The 14995-nt window shown below is 42.1% G+C and overlaps 1 protein-coding gene across 1 annotated transcript in view; it reads right to left on the bottom strand.

Moving 5' to 3' along the window:
• The window catches only part of CFAP206 (cilia and flagella associated protein 206), a 61826-nt gene that overhangs the window by 32696 nt on the left and 14135 nt on the right, over positions 1–14995 (bottom strand). Inside the window, exons 5-8 of the mRNA XM_073626908.1 lie at positions 13250–13438; positions 12734–12892; positions 5855–6063; positions 3879–3998 (exon numbers count right to left, since the gene is read on the bottom strand). Coding sequence (XP_073483009.1) covers positions 3879–3998; positions 5855–6063; positions 12734–12892; positions 13250–13438 — 677 coding nt within the window. The remainder of the gene's footprint in view (positions 1–3878; positions 3999–5854; positions 6064–12733; positions 12893–13249; positions 13439–14995) is intronic.

Below are 14995 nucleotides of genomic sequence, written 5' to 3'. Positions count from 1 at the left end.
CGACTTTGGGGCCCTGTATCTCGGGGCCACTTGGCGCTAGGAACCCCAGCTTTGGATATGTTGTAGTGAAAGTTCCATTGGGTTTGCATATCAAATTTGGGGGTCCTAGCACCAAGTGGCCCCGAGATAAGGGGCCCCAAAGCCAGTCAACTGCGTCCATCTGCAGCAATGTCTTTCAGGACCCTTTGGGTCCAGAGACCCAAAACTTTGGCTGCAGCTAGGGGGCATCTAAGAACCTCTTAACTACAGAGTTGAAGTTCGGGGGACCTATGGCTGCAAATGGGCACAGTGAGGCATGCGAATGGGCACAGTGAGGCTGCAAACGGGCATTGTTGACCCTCTTTTTCATATACAGTAGCTGCACATTTCTCACCCTAGGCCTATACTTGAGTCAATAATAATAATTTTCCCAGTTTTTTGTGGTAAAATTAGGTGCCTTGGCTTATATTCGGGCCGGCTTATACTCGAGTATATACGGTATGTTACTATACCAGTGAAACTAAACATATGTCTTTTGATAACTGCCAGTACACAAGTTACAAGCAAAAACAGGCACAGGTACAACCCATGCCTCCAACATTTGTCAGAGAGGTTCCCAAGCATGCTTCAAAATAACATCCCTTGTAATAGAAAAAAAGCATGACAGGACCTCTTTAATGTGAGATCTGGGGTAAACAGGACCTCAGATCTCACATTTACACTTAAATGCAATAAAAAAAAATGATAAATGTCTTTTTTTTTTGCAAAAAAAAAATTCCCCTTGAAGACTATAGGGCGAAAGTGATGTCGTAGCTTACGTCATCCAATGGTATAGAGCCGAGCAGGGGCCATCTTTCCCTCGCGTATAGTGACGGCGGGTGGTCCGCAAGTAGTTAAAATGTCACAGTTCTGCAAGACTTGACCAATCCAGGAACTGTGTGATATATTTTTTACTCGCCAAAAAATCCTTTTTCTTGGAGTCCATAGGGTGGGGCACAGCTTAGTCACTCACTTCCCTTAGCTCTATTGGTTCAATGCCCACAAGGTCCTTCATTGGCATCTTTTCCTGGGCTTCTTCTGGGTGCCGGTCCTCAACCATCTTGATTGGCCAGTGCAAGATGACATAATACCCGTACATGTGCAGGAGTTCAACCATCTCAGCACACAGGCACAGTGCTTTAGTTCCACTTTAAAGTGGTATTAAACCCAATAACAAATGTAATATATTGCAGCTTATCAATACTTAGATGTGGTGACTGTATTAGCTTCCTTGTTCCTCAAGCATTTCTTTATTTTTATCTGTTTATCTGGCCATTAGCTTTCGAAATTTTCAACCAAGGCTAACATCTGCCGAGGTAGACACATCAACTGTATGGAACTTAGAGACTAATGCCCCGTACACATGGTCGGATTTTCAGACGGAAAATGTTCTATGGGAGCTTGTTGTGTAGGCTCCATCGGACATTTTTCATCGGAACTTCTGTCACACAAAATTTGAGAGCTGGTTCTGAGAGCTGGTTCTCCAATTTTCCCGACAACAAAATCCGTTGTTGTACATTTCGATCGTATGTACAAAATTCAGACGCACAAAGTTCCATGCATGCTCCGAATAAAGCAGAAGAGCCACACTGGCTATTGAACTTCATTTTTCTCGGCTCGTCGTACGTGTTGTACGTCACCGCGTTCTTGACGTTCGGAATTTCCGACAACATTTGTGTGACCACGTGTATGCAAGATAAGTTTGAGCCAACATTCGTTGGAAAAAAACATGGATTTTGTTGTCGGAAAATCCTATCATGTGTACAGGACATTAGTAAGCAAAACTGAGCAAAACTTAGAAAGTGTGAGGAGGGGCAGGCTTTTCCTTTTTATGTGTCTAGTGTCTATTTCCCCTTTTAGGTAGCAGTATAACCCTATGTTGCTTCATTTCATCAGGTTTGGTACTTCACTGAAAGATGAAGAAAATCAGACTATACTGGGATTAAATACAAGTGATAATGAGTGTAAATAACCATCAAAAGTTCTCATGACTGTTCCCAGAGATATTCAGTAAGTTGTAAAATCTCTGTTCAGCAAAGGCCAGTTACCCTTTGAAAAAAAAAAAAAACTTTTTACAGGTTTCCTCCAAGTTCTCCAGTTTGTTTCAGTTTGAGCCCCCCCCCCCCCCCACACACGTATAAGCATAAATGCATGTGTCAGGGGTATGCATGCCAGCGTGAGAGCAATATTTCTAGCACCAGACCTCCTCTGTAATGCTAAACTGATAACCTGTAGGGGCTTTTAAAGCGTCACCTATAAAAAAATATGGGGTGGTAAAGTTTGTCACCATTTCATGGGCACATGAAAATGTAATGTTTGACATGTTGGGTATCTATGTACTTGGTGCAACCTCATCTTTAATATTATATCCAGAAATTGGTTTTGTTGGATGTTTATGGGTGGCTCTCCACCACCATACAATTTCAGGTCTCTTTTGTTTCTGGCTGCTAAGCAATGATAGGTAAGAACTGGAAGAAATCGACAGTCCTTTTCGAAGAAGTCAAGGAACATATGAATATGATGCTGGTCACAAGTCAAATTCAATAAGATATGAGAACCATGGCATTCTTGTGTGTTCCTTCTTTGCTACCTATCCCTGTGTTTTGTTCTTGTTTCCCAACCTACATTTGTCCACTGGTAATTTACTTGATGCCTTTCCTACTTCCCTCGCATGTACCTTCTCCTCCCTACCCTTACTCACGACGCCGCCCCCTCTTTCCAGCCACCCCCTCTGTGTACTATGGACAGATTCATGCATTGAATGAATCTATCCACGGCTGCTGTAGCCACCCCCATTCAGGCGTCTGGCCCCTTGTCGGGCGCCAGAATTACAGCGGCGGGGGGTGTTTTTGAAACACCTAATTAGAGCCATAGGCTCTAATAGACTTCAAAAAAGGTGCACTGCGAGCGCAAACCATTGTGCTCGCAGTGCTTCCAGGTGTGTTAGCAAAGCAAATGAATATTTGCTTTGCTAACACAGAACTGCCTCTCAGCCAATCAGGAGGCCCGGATGTAATACCGGGCACCTGATTGGCTGCATATAGAGGCGATCCCATTGGCCGCCATGCAGAACAGGAAGAAGACATGCACAGGGGAGTCCTGCATCCATCGCTGCACTACATGTCCCACAGCTCGCCGCCTGACCTGGTGCCTGACCCACCACCACGATGGGGTAAGGGCTGGGCAGACAGCGGGCGGGCAGGGAGCACAGTGGCTGCTTATTATGGGCACAAAGGCTGCAATTGATGGAGCACAGTTGGCTGCATTTGGGGAGCACAGTGGCTGCATATCATGGGCACAGAGGCTGCAACTGATGGGGCACAGTTGGCTGCATTTGAAGAGCACAGAGGCTGCATAAGATGGGCACAGCTGGCTGCATATTATGGGCACAGTTGGCTGCATATTATGGGCACAGCTGGCTGCATATGATGGGCACATGGCTGCATATGATGGGCACAGTTGGCTGTATATTATGGGCACAGTTGGCTGCATATTATGGGCACAGTTGGCTGCATATGATGGGCACAGTGGCTGCATATAATGGGCACAGTGGATGCAATTGATGTTTTTGTTTCAGTATTTTTCAGTTCATTTGTGCCCCCCCAAAAATTTTGAGCACCAGCCGCTACTGCCCCCTATCCTGCCCTCCCTGTTTTTCTTTTCTGGACCTACCTTTCCAACCAGTGGTTTAGGTCACCTATGCATGACTACTGGCCCCCAAAAGAACCACTAGCATTATTTTTACATAGGTCCGGAATGTTTACTGATGCAAATGTTTTCTCATTTTTCTCGTTGTTATCTTCCATTAATAACATGCAACATTGTAACATAATGTGATATTGACAGCTGTCATTACTTACATAGACCTGTGCTGTGGGAACTGCAGATTTTGATCGGACTGTATCCCTTAATTGTTCCATTTGTGCCCAGTACTGCTTATCAATTACATCAACTTGTTTGGCACATGTGATGATATCTGACTAAATGAATATAATAAACATACATCACTGTAGCATAATAAGTGACCGTACACTAGTGCAATAATATGGTACATTTTAATGTTTCAGAATTAGCACAGTAAAGTTTGTGTCAAAGATCTATGCAAAGTGCATTCATTCACAGGAATCCATATTTCTGTGGTATGAACACAATAAATTAACAGCTGAAGTTTAAGTATGGATATTTTTTGCATAGTTACATTGGTCTGGCTTGGGCCATTGTAAGTATGCAAGTGCCATACCTGGCCAATCCCCATGGAAGCTGGAAATTATTGTAGTAGGCACCGCTACTACAGTGATCTTTTCTCAATGAATGCAAAGTGTTATGTGATTGGACAAGCTGAAGATTGTGACATCACTGCCCTTCCACCTTTTCCAATCAGAAAATGCTTTGCTTTCATTAAGAAAATGCAAAGTACTTTCTGAATGATGCCCATGCAAGGGACCCGAGAGGAGAGCAGAGATCACTTTCGTAGCTTCCACAGGGATCCCACAGTTATGGAACGTGCATTTGTACATTGGTTCACGTTATACCAATGTAAATGTAGCTCACTGCAATCTATTACCTTTTTGGGAACATTTTAGAAGGACTATCTCGGTACTGACTTATACAGTGTATACTCAATGTTTAGTAAAAAATTTGGTTTTTATTAGTACATGGCATTAGTGCATGGTAACAATCCATGTATATCACCAACAATGGATTGTTACCATGCACCTTTTATTATGTATTTGGATATCCTGCTTTTGCTATCCTGATTTTTTGTACTAATAAAAACCAAATTTTTTACTAAACCTTGAGTATACGCTGTATAAGTCAGTACTGGGATAGTCCTTCTAAAATGTTCCCTTTTTCTGGGTGACCGGGTGGGGACCAATCTCCCAGTCCCTTTTTCTCTTTCCAATTGGATGATGGTACACCATACTCATTTTGTATTTACATTACACCAATAGGGGCTGCAGCTTTCTATTAACTTTTTGGTTTTAATACTGCTTTAACAATAAATCAATTACCGGTAATCTGATATGACTTTTTAAAAGTCATGTTGCAAAATAGCCACCAGTAGGGCTGACTTAACATAAAAACTGAACTGTAAATAGAATTTTCAGTAACTTTACATTTCTACATGAAAAATTCTGTACACACAATGATATACAGCAATATAATAAAAAATGTTATCATTAAAAGAGCAGTCCTTGAGCTCTGGTCAAGTGAGTTTGCCTAGGCTGAGAAAATGTCATTGGTATGCTGCAGCCAAAAAAATCCACTTACTTGTCTCCATTTCTCGAGTGGTCAGACATCATAATGTTAACTGCTTGTTTTGTCTAGGGGATTTCGGAACGGATATACAGTATACTTACCTAATCCGCCCATCCTCCGAGCGCAAGACTGGACCCCACTGCTCCTGCCCCCTGCACGCTAGCAATCTTGTGAATGGACTGTTCCTGACATGTCACGCCCATAGACTGGCTCTGGAAGTGAGAATGGCAGGAACAGTCCACCGCCGGACAAGAGGGAGTGCAGTTTTCTAGAGGATAGAAGGACTGGGCAAGTACAGCTTTTCCTTGCACCCCTAGACAAAACAAGCAGTTTACCTATTCAGTGTGATCAGAGCCCCATGGGAGAATACATTTTTTATACAGTTCTGCTTTAAATAAAGATAGTACTGTCCTTATGGGAAGAAAAGCAGATGAAGTAATTGTCAGGGAAAGTACTGTGATCTCTGTGATAGGAACTTAGCGTGACAAAATGTAAATGAAGCTAGGTTTACTTTAATCACAAGATTTAAAACAAGTCTATGATACAAACCCCACTCTAGACCACATGCAGCACTTACCAAAATAATGTTTAAAAATGCCTCATGCTGTCTTGCATTGTAAAGTGTTTCTTTCATCTGGGTTAAACTGACCAGATTGTTTTTTGCCAGTTTTCCATACATCTCCTCCAAGATAGCTGTGTATTTGTACATCATCTCCCGAGATGACTGGAGTTCACAATCAATGTGCTTTGTTGTAGCCGGTATTGCCTCCTTCAGAACAACTGGTACTATCAAGACAAAAAGTCAGTTTAATGATAAACAAATGTTCTGCACTCTAAATAATATCAAAAATATCCCACTAAGCAGCTCTATAATTATCAAAAAGATATATTAACCACTTGCTTACTAGACACTTATACCCCCTTTCTGCCCAGGCCAATATTCAGCTCTCAGCGCTGTCACTCTTTGAATGACAATTGCGCTGTCATAAAACACTGTACCCATATGAAATTTTTATCATTTTTTTCACACAAATAGAGCTTTCTTTTGGTGGTATATAACCACCACTGGGTTTTTTATTTTTTGCTAAACAAAAAAAGACCAAAAATCTTGAAAAAAAAAAAAAAAAAAAGTTTTCATAGTTTGTTAAAAAAAACTTGGCAAACTTGTAATTTTTCTCCTTCATTGTTGTGCGCTGATGAGGCTGCACTGATGGACACTGATAAGGTGGCACTGATGGGCACTGATAAGGTGGCACTGATAAGGTGACATTGATGGGCACTGATAGGCGGCATTGAAGGGCACTACTGATAACACTGATAGATGGCATTGATGATGAGGCACTGATTGGCAGCATTGATGGGCACTGATAGGTGGCACTGGTAGGTGGCACTGCTTACCAGTACTGATAGGCACTGGCAGGTGGCACAGGTGGGCACTGCTTAGCAGCAGTGGCTGTCAGTGTGTGGGACCGATGTCCCATTTACACAAGCCGGTAATCGGCTTATTTTCTTTCTCCTTACGCTGTCAGCGTGAGGATAAAAAAGCCAAATACCGGCTTCTGTTTACATCACATGAACAGCTGTCATTGGCTGACAGCTGACCACGTGGTAAAAGGCCGAGATCGGCCCTTTACTCCAATCTGTGTTCAGCCGAGTCCCAAGGACCAAGTCCATGTACGCCCTCCCAGCAATTTAAGCCCACGCTGTAGCCATCTTTCAGTTATAGCACGGGCATCAAGTGGTTAACATACATACAGTACATACAATACTTCCTTAAAGTGGATGTAAACCCAATGTCATCCTTTCTAAACTACTGCCATAGTGGTTATCTATAAGGATATACATGCCTCCTGCATGTATCTTTACCTGTCAAATGTCTCCCCTCTGTCTGTTATGAGACCCGAAAAACTGCATATTCTGTGGGTGGGTCTGTCTGAAGCTCGGTGGGTGGAGTCGTGATGTCAGTAGACTCCCCGCCCACCTCTACACTCCCCTTGTCAACATGCATTTTCTCCTGTGTATTTCTAACACTGAACTTCTGCTATGATCTCTAACATCCAGTGAAAAGACAGGAAAGTAACCACATGACTTCAGCATGCCAAATCATGCTGAGGTGTGGAACAACCAATCTTTGCAGAGCTGCTGAAGAAAGGAGTGGGGGAGGGAATTAAAAAATACTGCATGTCTCTTAGGCTAGTGCACAAGATATGTAAATCACCTGTCACTCACAGCAAGGGGGAGGATTTGACAAAGTTTTTCTCTGTCAAGATTTATCTAATTGAACAATAAAAGGGGATTGCTCAGAGATGGATTAACTCTGTGTGGCAAGAGTGGGCTCAAATGATAGGAAATCTTATACTCTACATTATGACATCAAAAAAAAAAAAAAAAAAAAATTCGGGTTTACATCCACTTTAAACATACCCCTATCTTAATATTTTCCTAAACATAAAATATATAACCAATACAAATAAATGACTAACAAGTGTAGGTCATTTACAAAAATTAAAAACATAAAAAAAAAAAAAAAAAAAAATCAATGCATCCACAATGAATAAATTCACTGTCTCAAAAAAAAAAAAATTAAATTCCCTTACATATCCCCTTGTGTAAGAAACATGTGCAAGGGAAAACAACAAAATAGTTCTGAAAAATTGGGGCAAATCCTTCTAACCTTCCCTGGACACTGGTTGCGGAAAAACACTAAACGCGGGAAAACCGCATGTAAATGCGGTACCGCGTTTAAATGCATTTTTGTTGCACTTAGCGGTCTTTGGCCTGAACACGATTCTTCAGGAGAGGGAGGTTTAACCTCCCCTAACCGTGGCAGCTCCTAAACTCTGCTAAAAGCCTATGTGTACATGGACACATACAGTAGGCTTTTATTGAGTTGAGTTTAGGGGCTTTGGAAAAAAAAACGACAAAAGCTCCTAAACTCACGCTTAGGAGCAGCCAGTTTACATAAAGCCTATGAGTGAACAAACTGGACAATGAAAAAGCAATACAGGAAAAGTATTGACACCCTTAAACTTTTGTGGTGAAGAATTTTAAGAATAATGTGGACGGCAAGGCCACCCAGGTTAACAAACAAATGGATCCTTCAACAAATCAAGCCTATCTTATCACTAGAAGCTCAGATGACTGGGGTAAAGCTGTCGTATTTTGGACGTTATAAGAAGAACTAACTCACTGGAAAAGACAAATTATGTTCGTAAAAATTGAAGGGAAAAGAAAAAGAGGAAACCAGCAATAAGGTGAAACAAAATAGAAATATGTTCTCGTGAAAAATTTAAGCGGAACTTCACTCTCACAATCATCATTGACTATTTTTAATCCTTATGCTGCTAGCATTATGCAGAGCGGACATGAACACAGCCCCCTCTGTTTTATGGGCAGACAGATGTAAACGGCCTTCGTAATTAGTTTCTAGGTTCAGTTGACACATACATTTTATAAATTGGCACCTTTGCTGATTGCGGACCAAGCCACAATATTTTCTTTTTTTAATTGCTGTAATTGGCTACTACCAGAGTTACCATTTTCTTGATAGATCATTAATCACAAACCTCAGTGAGATAAGTGCATTTCTGGAGCTACTCAAGAACACCAGCAGTGACATTTGTTAATAAACCAAGCATAAGAACACAGGGTAAGAATGAGTTGAAGCTAGTTTGTTGTCCATGTTAACATCTATATGAGTAAACAAGTAAATTACTTGGTTTAAACAAAATAATTATTTGAAAATTAATGTGGATATATTTAAATAGTTTACATGTTTTTTTCTTTAAAGGGGAATTGAACTTTCATTGAAGAAATAATATATCATAAAAATTGCTACACAAGCCATTTTGTGTCTTAAAGTTATTAAGAATTCCCTTTCCATTTCAATCTGAAACTGTTGTGATTTTCTAAAACTGTCAAATAATGTGTCTAGTGCCCATAATGCAATATTTGTTTTCAAATACCTTAACCATTTGCACTGAAACCACTTTAGGTGGTTAATTCCCGGGATGATGCCCGGTATTTTTTTCTTCAGCTGATGGAGCACTTTCATGAAAAAGCAATCCCAGCAGCTAAATAGCCAATTGATTGCTTTTACTATCGGCGGTAAGGGGTCCTCCCCTGCCACCTTCTGCCGCCTTTCCAGGCTCTCCCCTCCCACCAGGGAATCCAAGAGTGCAGCCGGCGGTTCTGCCCGCTGACCATAGAGATGATCGGGGACCGAAACAGCTCCGATCAGTGTTTCTCAACCTGTGGTATGAGTACCCCTGGGTGGCACCATTCCGGGGGGCAGCGGAGAGTCCCGGAGGCAGGGCTCTTCAGCCGGAACATGCTGGCACCACACTAGCCCTGAGAGAGACTCCTCACTCACTCCTGCTACGGCTGCCTTCTTTCACTATACAGAAGCCGCAGCCTGGAGAGTGACAGTCTGAGCAAGCCATTCTCCGGACGGCTGCACAATGAATCCTCTCCTGCCCGCCACCCAGGTGCATGAGGGGAGGGGGGGTTTGTCCTGAGGGGGGTCTGCACTGATAGATGGGGGGTATCCTGAGGGGGGTCTGCACTGATGGGTGGGGGGGTTATTCTGAGGGGGGTCTGCATGATTGATGGGGGGGTTATCCTGAGGGGGGGTCTGCACTGATGGATGGGGGTCTGCATGATTGATGGGGGGGGGATTTCCTGAGAGGGGGTCTGCACTGATGGATAGGGGGTTATCCTGGGGGGGTCTGCACTGATGGAGGAGGGGGGTTTATCCTGAGGGGGGTCTGCATAATTGATGGGGGGGTTATCCTGAGGGGGGTATGCACTGATGGATGGGGGTTTATCCTGAGGGGGGTCTGCATGATTGATGAGGTGGGGGTTATCCTGAGGAGGGTCTGCATAATTGATGGGGGGGTTATCCTGAGGGGGGTCTGCACTGATGGATGGGGGGTTATCCTGAGGGGGGTCTGCACTGATAGATAAGGGGGGTTATCCTGGGGGGGCTGCACTGATAGAGGAGGGGTGGTTTATCCTGAGGGGGGGTCTGTACTGATGGAGGGGGGAGGTTTGTCCTGGGGGGTCTCTACTTAGGGGAGGGGGGTCTGTACTGAGGGAGGGGGTCTGTACTGAGGGAGGGGGGTCTGTACTGAGGGAAGACACCATGTTTTACCATACTGGGTGACACCAACCCTAGTGTCTGCACTGGTAGGCTGCATTTGGTGGGCACTGCACTAATGAGGCTGCATTTTGTGGGCACTGCACTGATGAGGCTGCATTTGGTGGGCACTGCACTGGTAGGCTGCTTTGGTGGGCACTGCACTGATGAGGCTGCATTTGGTGGGCACTGCACTGATGAGGCTGCATTTGGTGGGCACTGCACTGATGAGGCTGCATTTGGTGGGCACTGCACTGATGGGGCTGCATTTAGTGGGCACAGCACTAATGAGGCTGCATTTGGTGGGCACTGAGCTGGTAGGCTGCATGTGCGTGCATGTGTCTACCGGTGTGTTAATTTCGGATTGTATGTCTGCAAGTGTGCTAATTTGGGATTATGTGTGTGTACACTTCCAAGTGTGTTAATTTTGTATTGTGTGTGTCTACCAGTGTGTTAATTTGTTAGTTTGGGATTGTGTGGGTGTCAATTTGTTCATTTGTGAATGTGTGTTATTATCTATCAGTATGTGAGTATATGTCATTGCAGCTTGAACACTAACAAAAACCGTCACAAACAGACACAAAAATTATCACAAACACATACTGACTTTACACACACACACAGAAACCATGATACCTAAACAATAGAAATTACTTTCTCGAGACAGGGGGACTTAGGAATTTTTTTTTAGACCTACAGGGGTACTTCATCGTAAAAGGTTGAGAAACACTGGTCTTAGAAACCAGAAGCGACGTGTATTCTGATTTTGCCAGTTGTAAACAAACCATTACTGGTTTGAAAAAAGCATCTTGGTATAAACCGAAGCTTTTAAAGGCAGAGGAGGGATTTGAGGTCTAATAGACCCCAGATGTCTCCGTAAGGAGGACCTGTCACTGCCTATTGCTATCACAAGGGCTGTTTACATTCCTTGTGATAACAATAAAATTGCTAAAAAAAAAAATCAAAAGGTATAGTGTAAAAAAATATAATAAATTTTAAAGCAACCCCGGCCCCCTGTGCTTACGCGCAAGGGTGAACGAATGCATCGGTCCCACGTCGGTGTGTGAACAGCGATCAGACCACACATGTGAGGTATCACCACGAATGTCAGATCGAGAGCCATAATTCTAGTATGAGACCTCCTGGGTAAATCTAAAGTGGTAACCTGTAAAGGCTTTTAAAGCGTTGCCTATGGATAATATAATGTACGTACTTTGTCGCTGTTTCACGGGAGTGCGCAATTTTAAAGTGTGACTTTAAAGTGTAAATTTAAAAGTGGTAGCTGTTTACTCAGCGTAACATCATCTTTTATATTTTACCAAAAAATGTCAAAAACAGTTGCACAAATACTGTGTAATATATAATGTTTGGGGGGTTTAACTAATTTTCCAGCAAAAAAAATTAGCCATGCTCTACAATAGGAATTTCATTTTTATTTAGATACTCCCTAGGGGTTAAATACTTCTAAAGGGATGCAGACACTGCAATTTACCTAGTTAGAACATTGAAAGTGCATATTGATTGGTTTGTGAAAAATGTATAGCGTCTACAAACTATGGGAAAGATTTATGGCATTTTTATGGCAATTTTGTTATTATTTCTTTTTTTTTTACTAGTAACCCAAGGCATGGGGTCTAAGCACTAGCTTCACCAAAGCACCTGATGGTGGAGATGGGTTTCGCTGTGTGCTAGTACCAGGTGGCAGTTCTCAGGGTCTGCCCCACCAGAAGGTGAGAAAGCCGGGGAGCCATAGCAGATATAGCATATGGGAATCAAGCAGAAATAGAATTGGTTCATTAGCCAAAGGTCGGTAACAGGGGGTTGCTAGTTGGGATCAAGCAGAAGCATTGTCAAGGAACAATCTGAAGGTCGGTAACAAATGGTAATGAAGATACAGATGGCAGCAGAAGTGTAAAGAGCAAGATATTGGCTGGAGATGAGCATAACAATCTGTTAAACAGGAAGTGCAAGGCATGGCTTAAATAGGAAGTTGATGGAAGGAGCAAGGAGTTCAAGGTTCACCAGAAACAAGATGGATAGTAAGGTTGTCCAAAGGATCAGGAAATGAGCTGTCCAACATCTCATGTGGCTGAGCAGGAAGAGCTACTGCCAGACACAACAGAGATCAAGGTTCTGACACCCAGAGGGTATTTAACTTGACAGAAATGGAGTCACACTTTAAAATGTTTTGCAAATATTCAATCACAGCCTATTCTTTCATTAGTTAACATTGCAATTTAATTATGCTGATGTGTGAAGGAGAGTCACAAATATCACAGTCAGAACATTTACAGAAAATATTATCTCCTGAATACTTACAATCATCGATGCCCTCTCCACCTTTTCCACAGTCTTTGTTAAACAAACGAATGCCAGTGACGATCATAGTGAGTTCCTTCAGCTGACGCTCTTTATCCCTCTTTGCTAAAGACAAAAAGGTGCCTAGCTCTGTGTGTGGGAAGATACTCTGAAGAGCAGCTAAAGAAATACAGGAATTCACACCATAAATAATAATATATTTATCATTGACACTTTTCCATTGACATATGTCACATGTATTCCAGTGGGCTATGTGGCAAACCAGCAGAACTAACATTCACAACGAACTACTAACAACTCAATTATTACACTCATAAAAAAGTTGGTAAAAAGCCTCCATACTATTTCACAATAAAATACTGGATTTATAGGACACTGGATTTAAAATGTATTATGCAGTTTTAGTTCCTCCTATTCTACCATGCTATCATCACTTACCAGGTCCCTGCATCATTCAGGATACATCAGCATTTTAGGTTTTGATAAACCTATTAATTTATCTTTTATTTTACTGACCTGTTGCTTCTCTAACAACTTTGATATCAGTCGGGGAACCGAGGCCAGATCTGAGGAGCACATAGCTAACAATTTTTCGATAGAGACTCTCCAACTCTTCAGCTGTACGAGCTCGGCTGTCAGTGATCTCCCTGCTCACGGGTGCAAGTCGAGATTCCAGGACGTGATGGTGTTCATCTAAAAATTCTCCTACAAATTTAAAGTGCAAAAGAAAAAAGTTCTCCTTCAAAATATAGTGTCTTTTTTTTTAAAGGCATGTTTTATTAAGTTTTGTTAACAAAAACATAGAAATCGGACAACTGAGAAAAATACAGTCACTTCGATCACCCTGTATTAACATTCAATACAGGATAATACAGGATAATATTTATGTTTTAGGTAATATCCTCCTTCAGTCGAGATCTACCATATATCATGGCCTATCTTTTTTAATATGCATTGATTTTTAGGACAGAAGTGCAATATATATATATATATATATATATATATATATATATATTTTTTTTTTTTTTTACATTATTTTTTAGCGGAACCAAACCCTCCTGTCCTTTACAGTCTTGGAAGCTGCCATCTTAGTCTCTGTTTGATTGTCAGTTGCCATGGTACTGCACGTGTGACCAATTATGACACCAGCAATTTGATAACTTGACAGTTTAGTTGAGAGCAGAAGCTGCTGTTCTTGTTATCATTTAGGACATTCCTTGAATATAACTGCTTTGGGAATCCATTAAATTGATGGGTTTAGTTCCACTTTAAATTAATGGGTTTAGTTCCACTTTAAGGGCAGTCAGTCAGGATAAAAACATGGGTACTGCCATTGCCCCTGAAAGTTGTGCTGGCCTACAGACGCTATATGTAAATCATGGTAATTTCACTTGCAGTCCGTTCCTATACTATAAGATGTGGGTTAATTTTGCACTGTTACCATAGAAAAATATCACAGATGATAAAAATTCTCTATATTGTGCGTACATGTTTTCCCACAGTAAGTCTATACTTTTTTATTTTTTTTTTATCTTTTTTTATTAAGTCTATACTTTCATCTGTAATCCTATAATGCATTTTTTTTAAATACAGTTTTTTTTTTGTTCGTTTTTTTTTTAAGCATTTAAGCACAACTGATCTCCTCCAGCCCCTTTCAGCCTATCTTCATTTACTTACTTCACAGGCAGCTGCACATTATAATTCTGGAACGGCCTCCTGCTAGCGACCATGGTAGACTATGCCCGTGTGATGTGTGCGAGCATGGCCACCTGTGGTCTCCACTAGGAAGACAGAAGAACAACTGTAAGACAATTGTCACCCCATAAGGTCCCTTTCAGATGGATGGACTCTGCCAGCGGATCTGCCTGCTCATCGGGGAATCTGTCTGCTGATCCCGCTGAGCAGGCAAATGACAGGTCCGTGTCTTACGCAGAGTGGGCACGGATAAAGCCCTTTTTCCTCCATGGGCAGTTGGATGGAAGTGGACCACCTGTCCGTTTCCATCTGACTGTCATCCAATCTGCCAGATGGAAGGGGAACGGATGCCAAATCCATCTGTTTTTAGCAGATATGATCAGATGTTGGCGGGTGTCAATAGAGGGCAATGGATGGTCCGATCGGGTCCGCCTAAAAAACGGACAGGTGGACCTGATCAGTCCGCCCCTGTGTAAATGGCCTTACAGGAAGTGCCTGGATAAGGATCACCAGACATTATTTTAAAAAAAGCTCTTGAAATTACCATGTTAAATGATCTATGTGTGT

This window comes from Aquarana catesbeiana, linkage group LG04 (genome assembly GCF_042186555.1).
Source record: "Aquarana catesbeiana isolate 2022-GZ linkage group LG04, ASM4218655v1, whole genome shotgun sequence".
Classification (NCBI taxonomy): domain Eukaryota; kingdom Metazoa; phylum Chordata; class Amphibia; order Anura; family Ranidae; genus Aquarana; species Aquarana catesbeiana.
The sequence above is the reverse complement of the archived record's forward strand: the minus strand, read 5'-3'. Positions and strand labels throughout refer to the sequence as shown.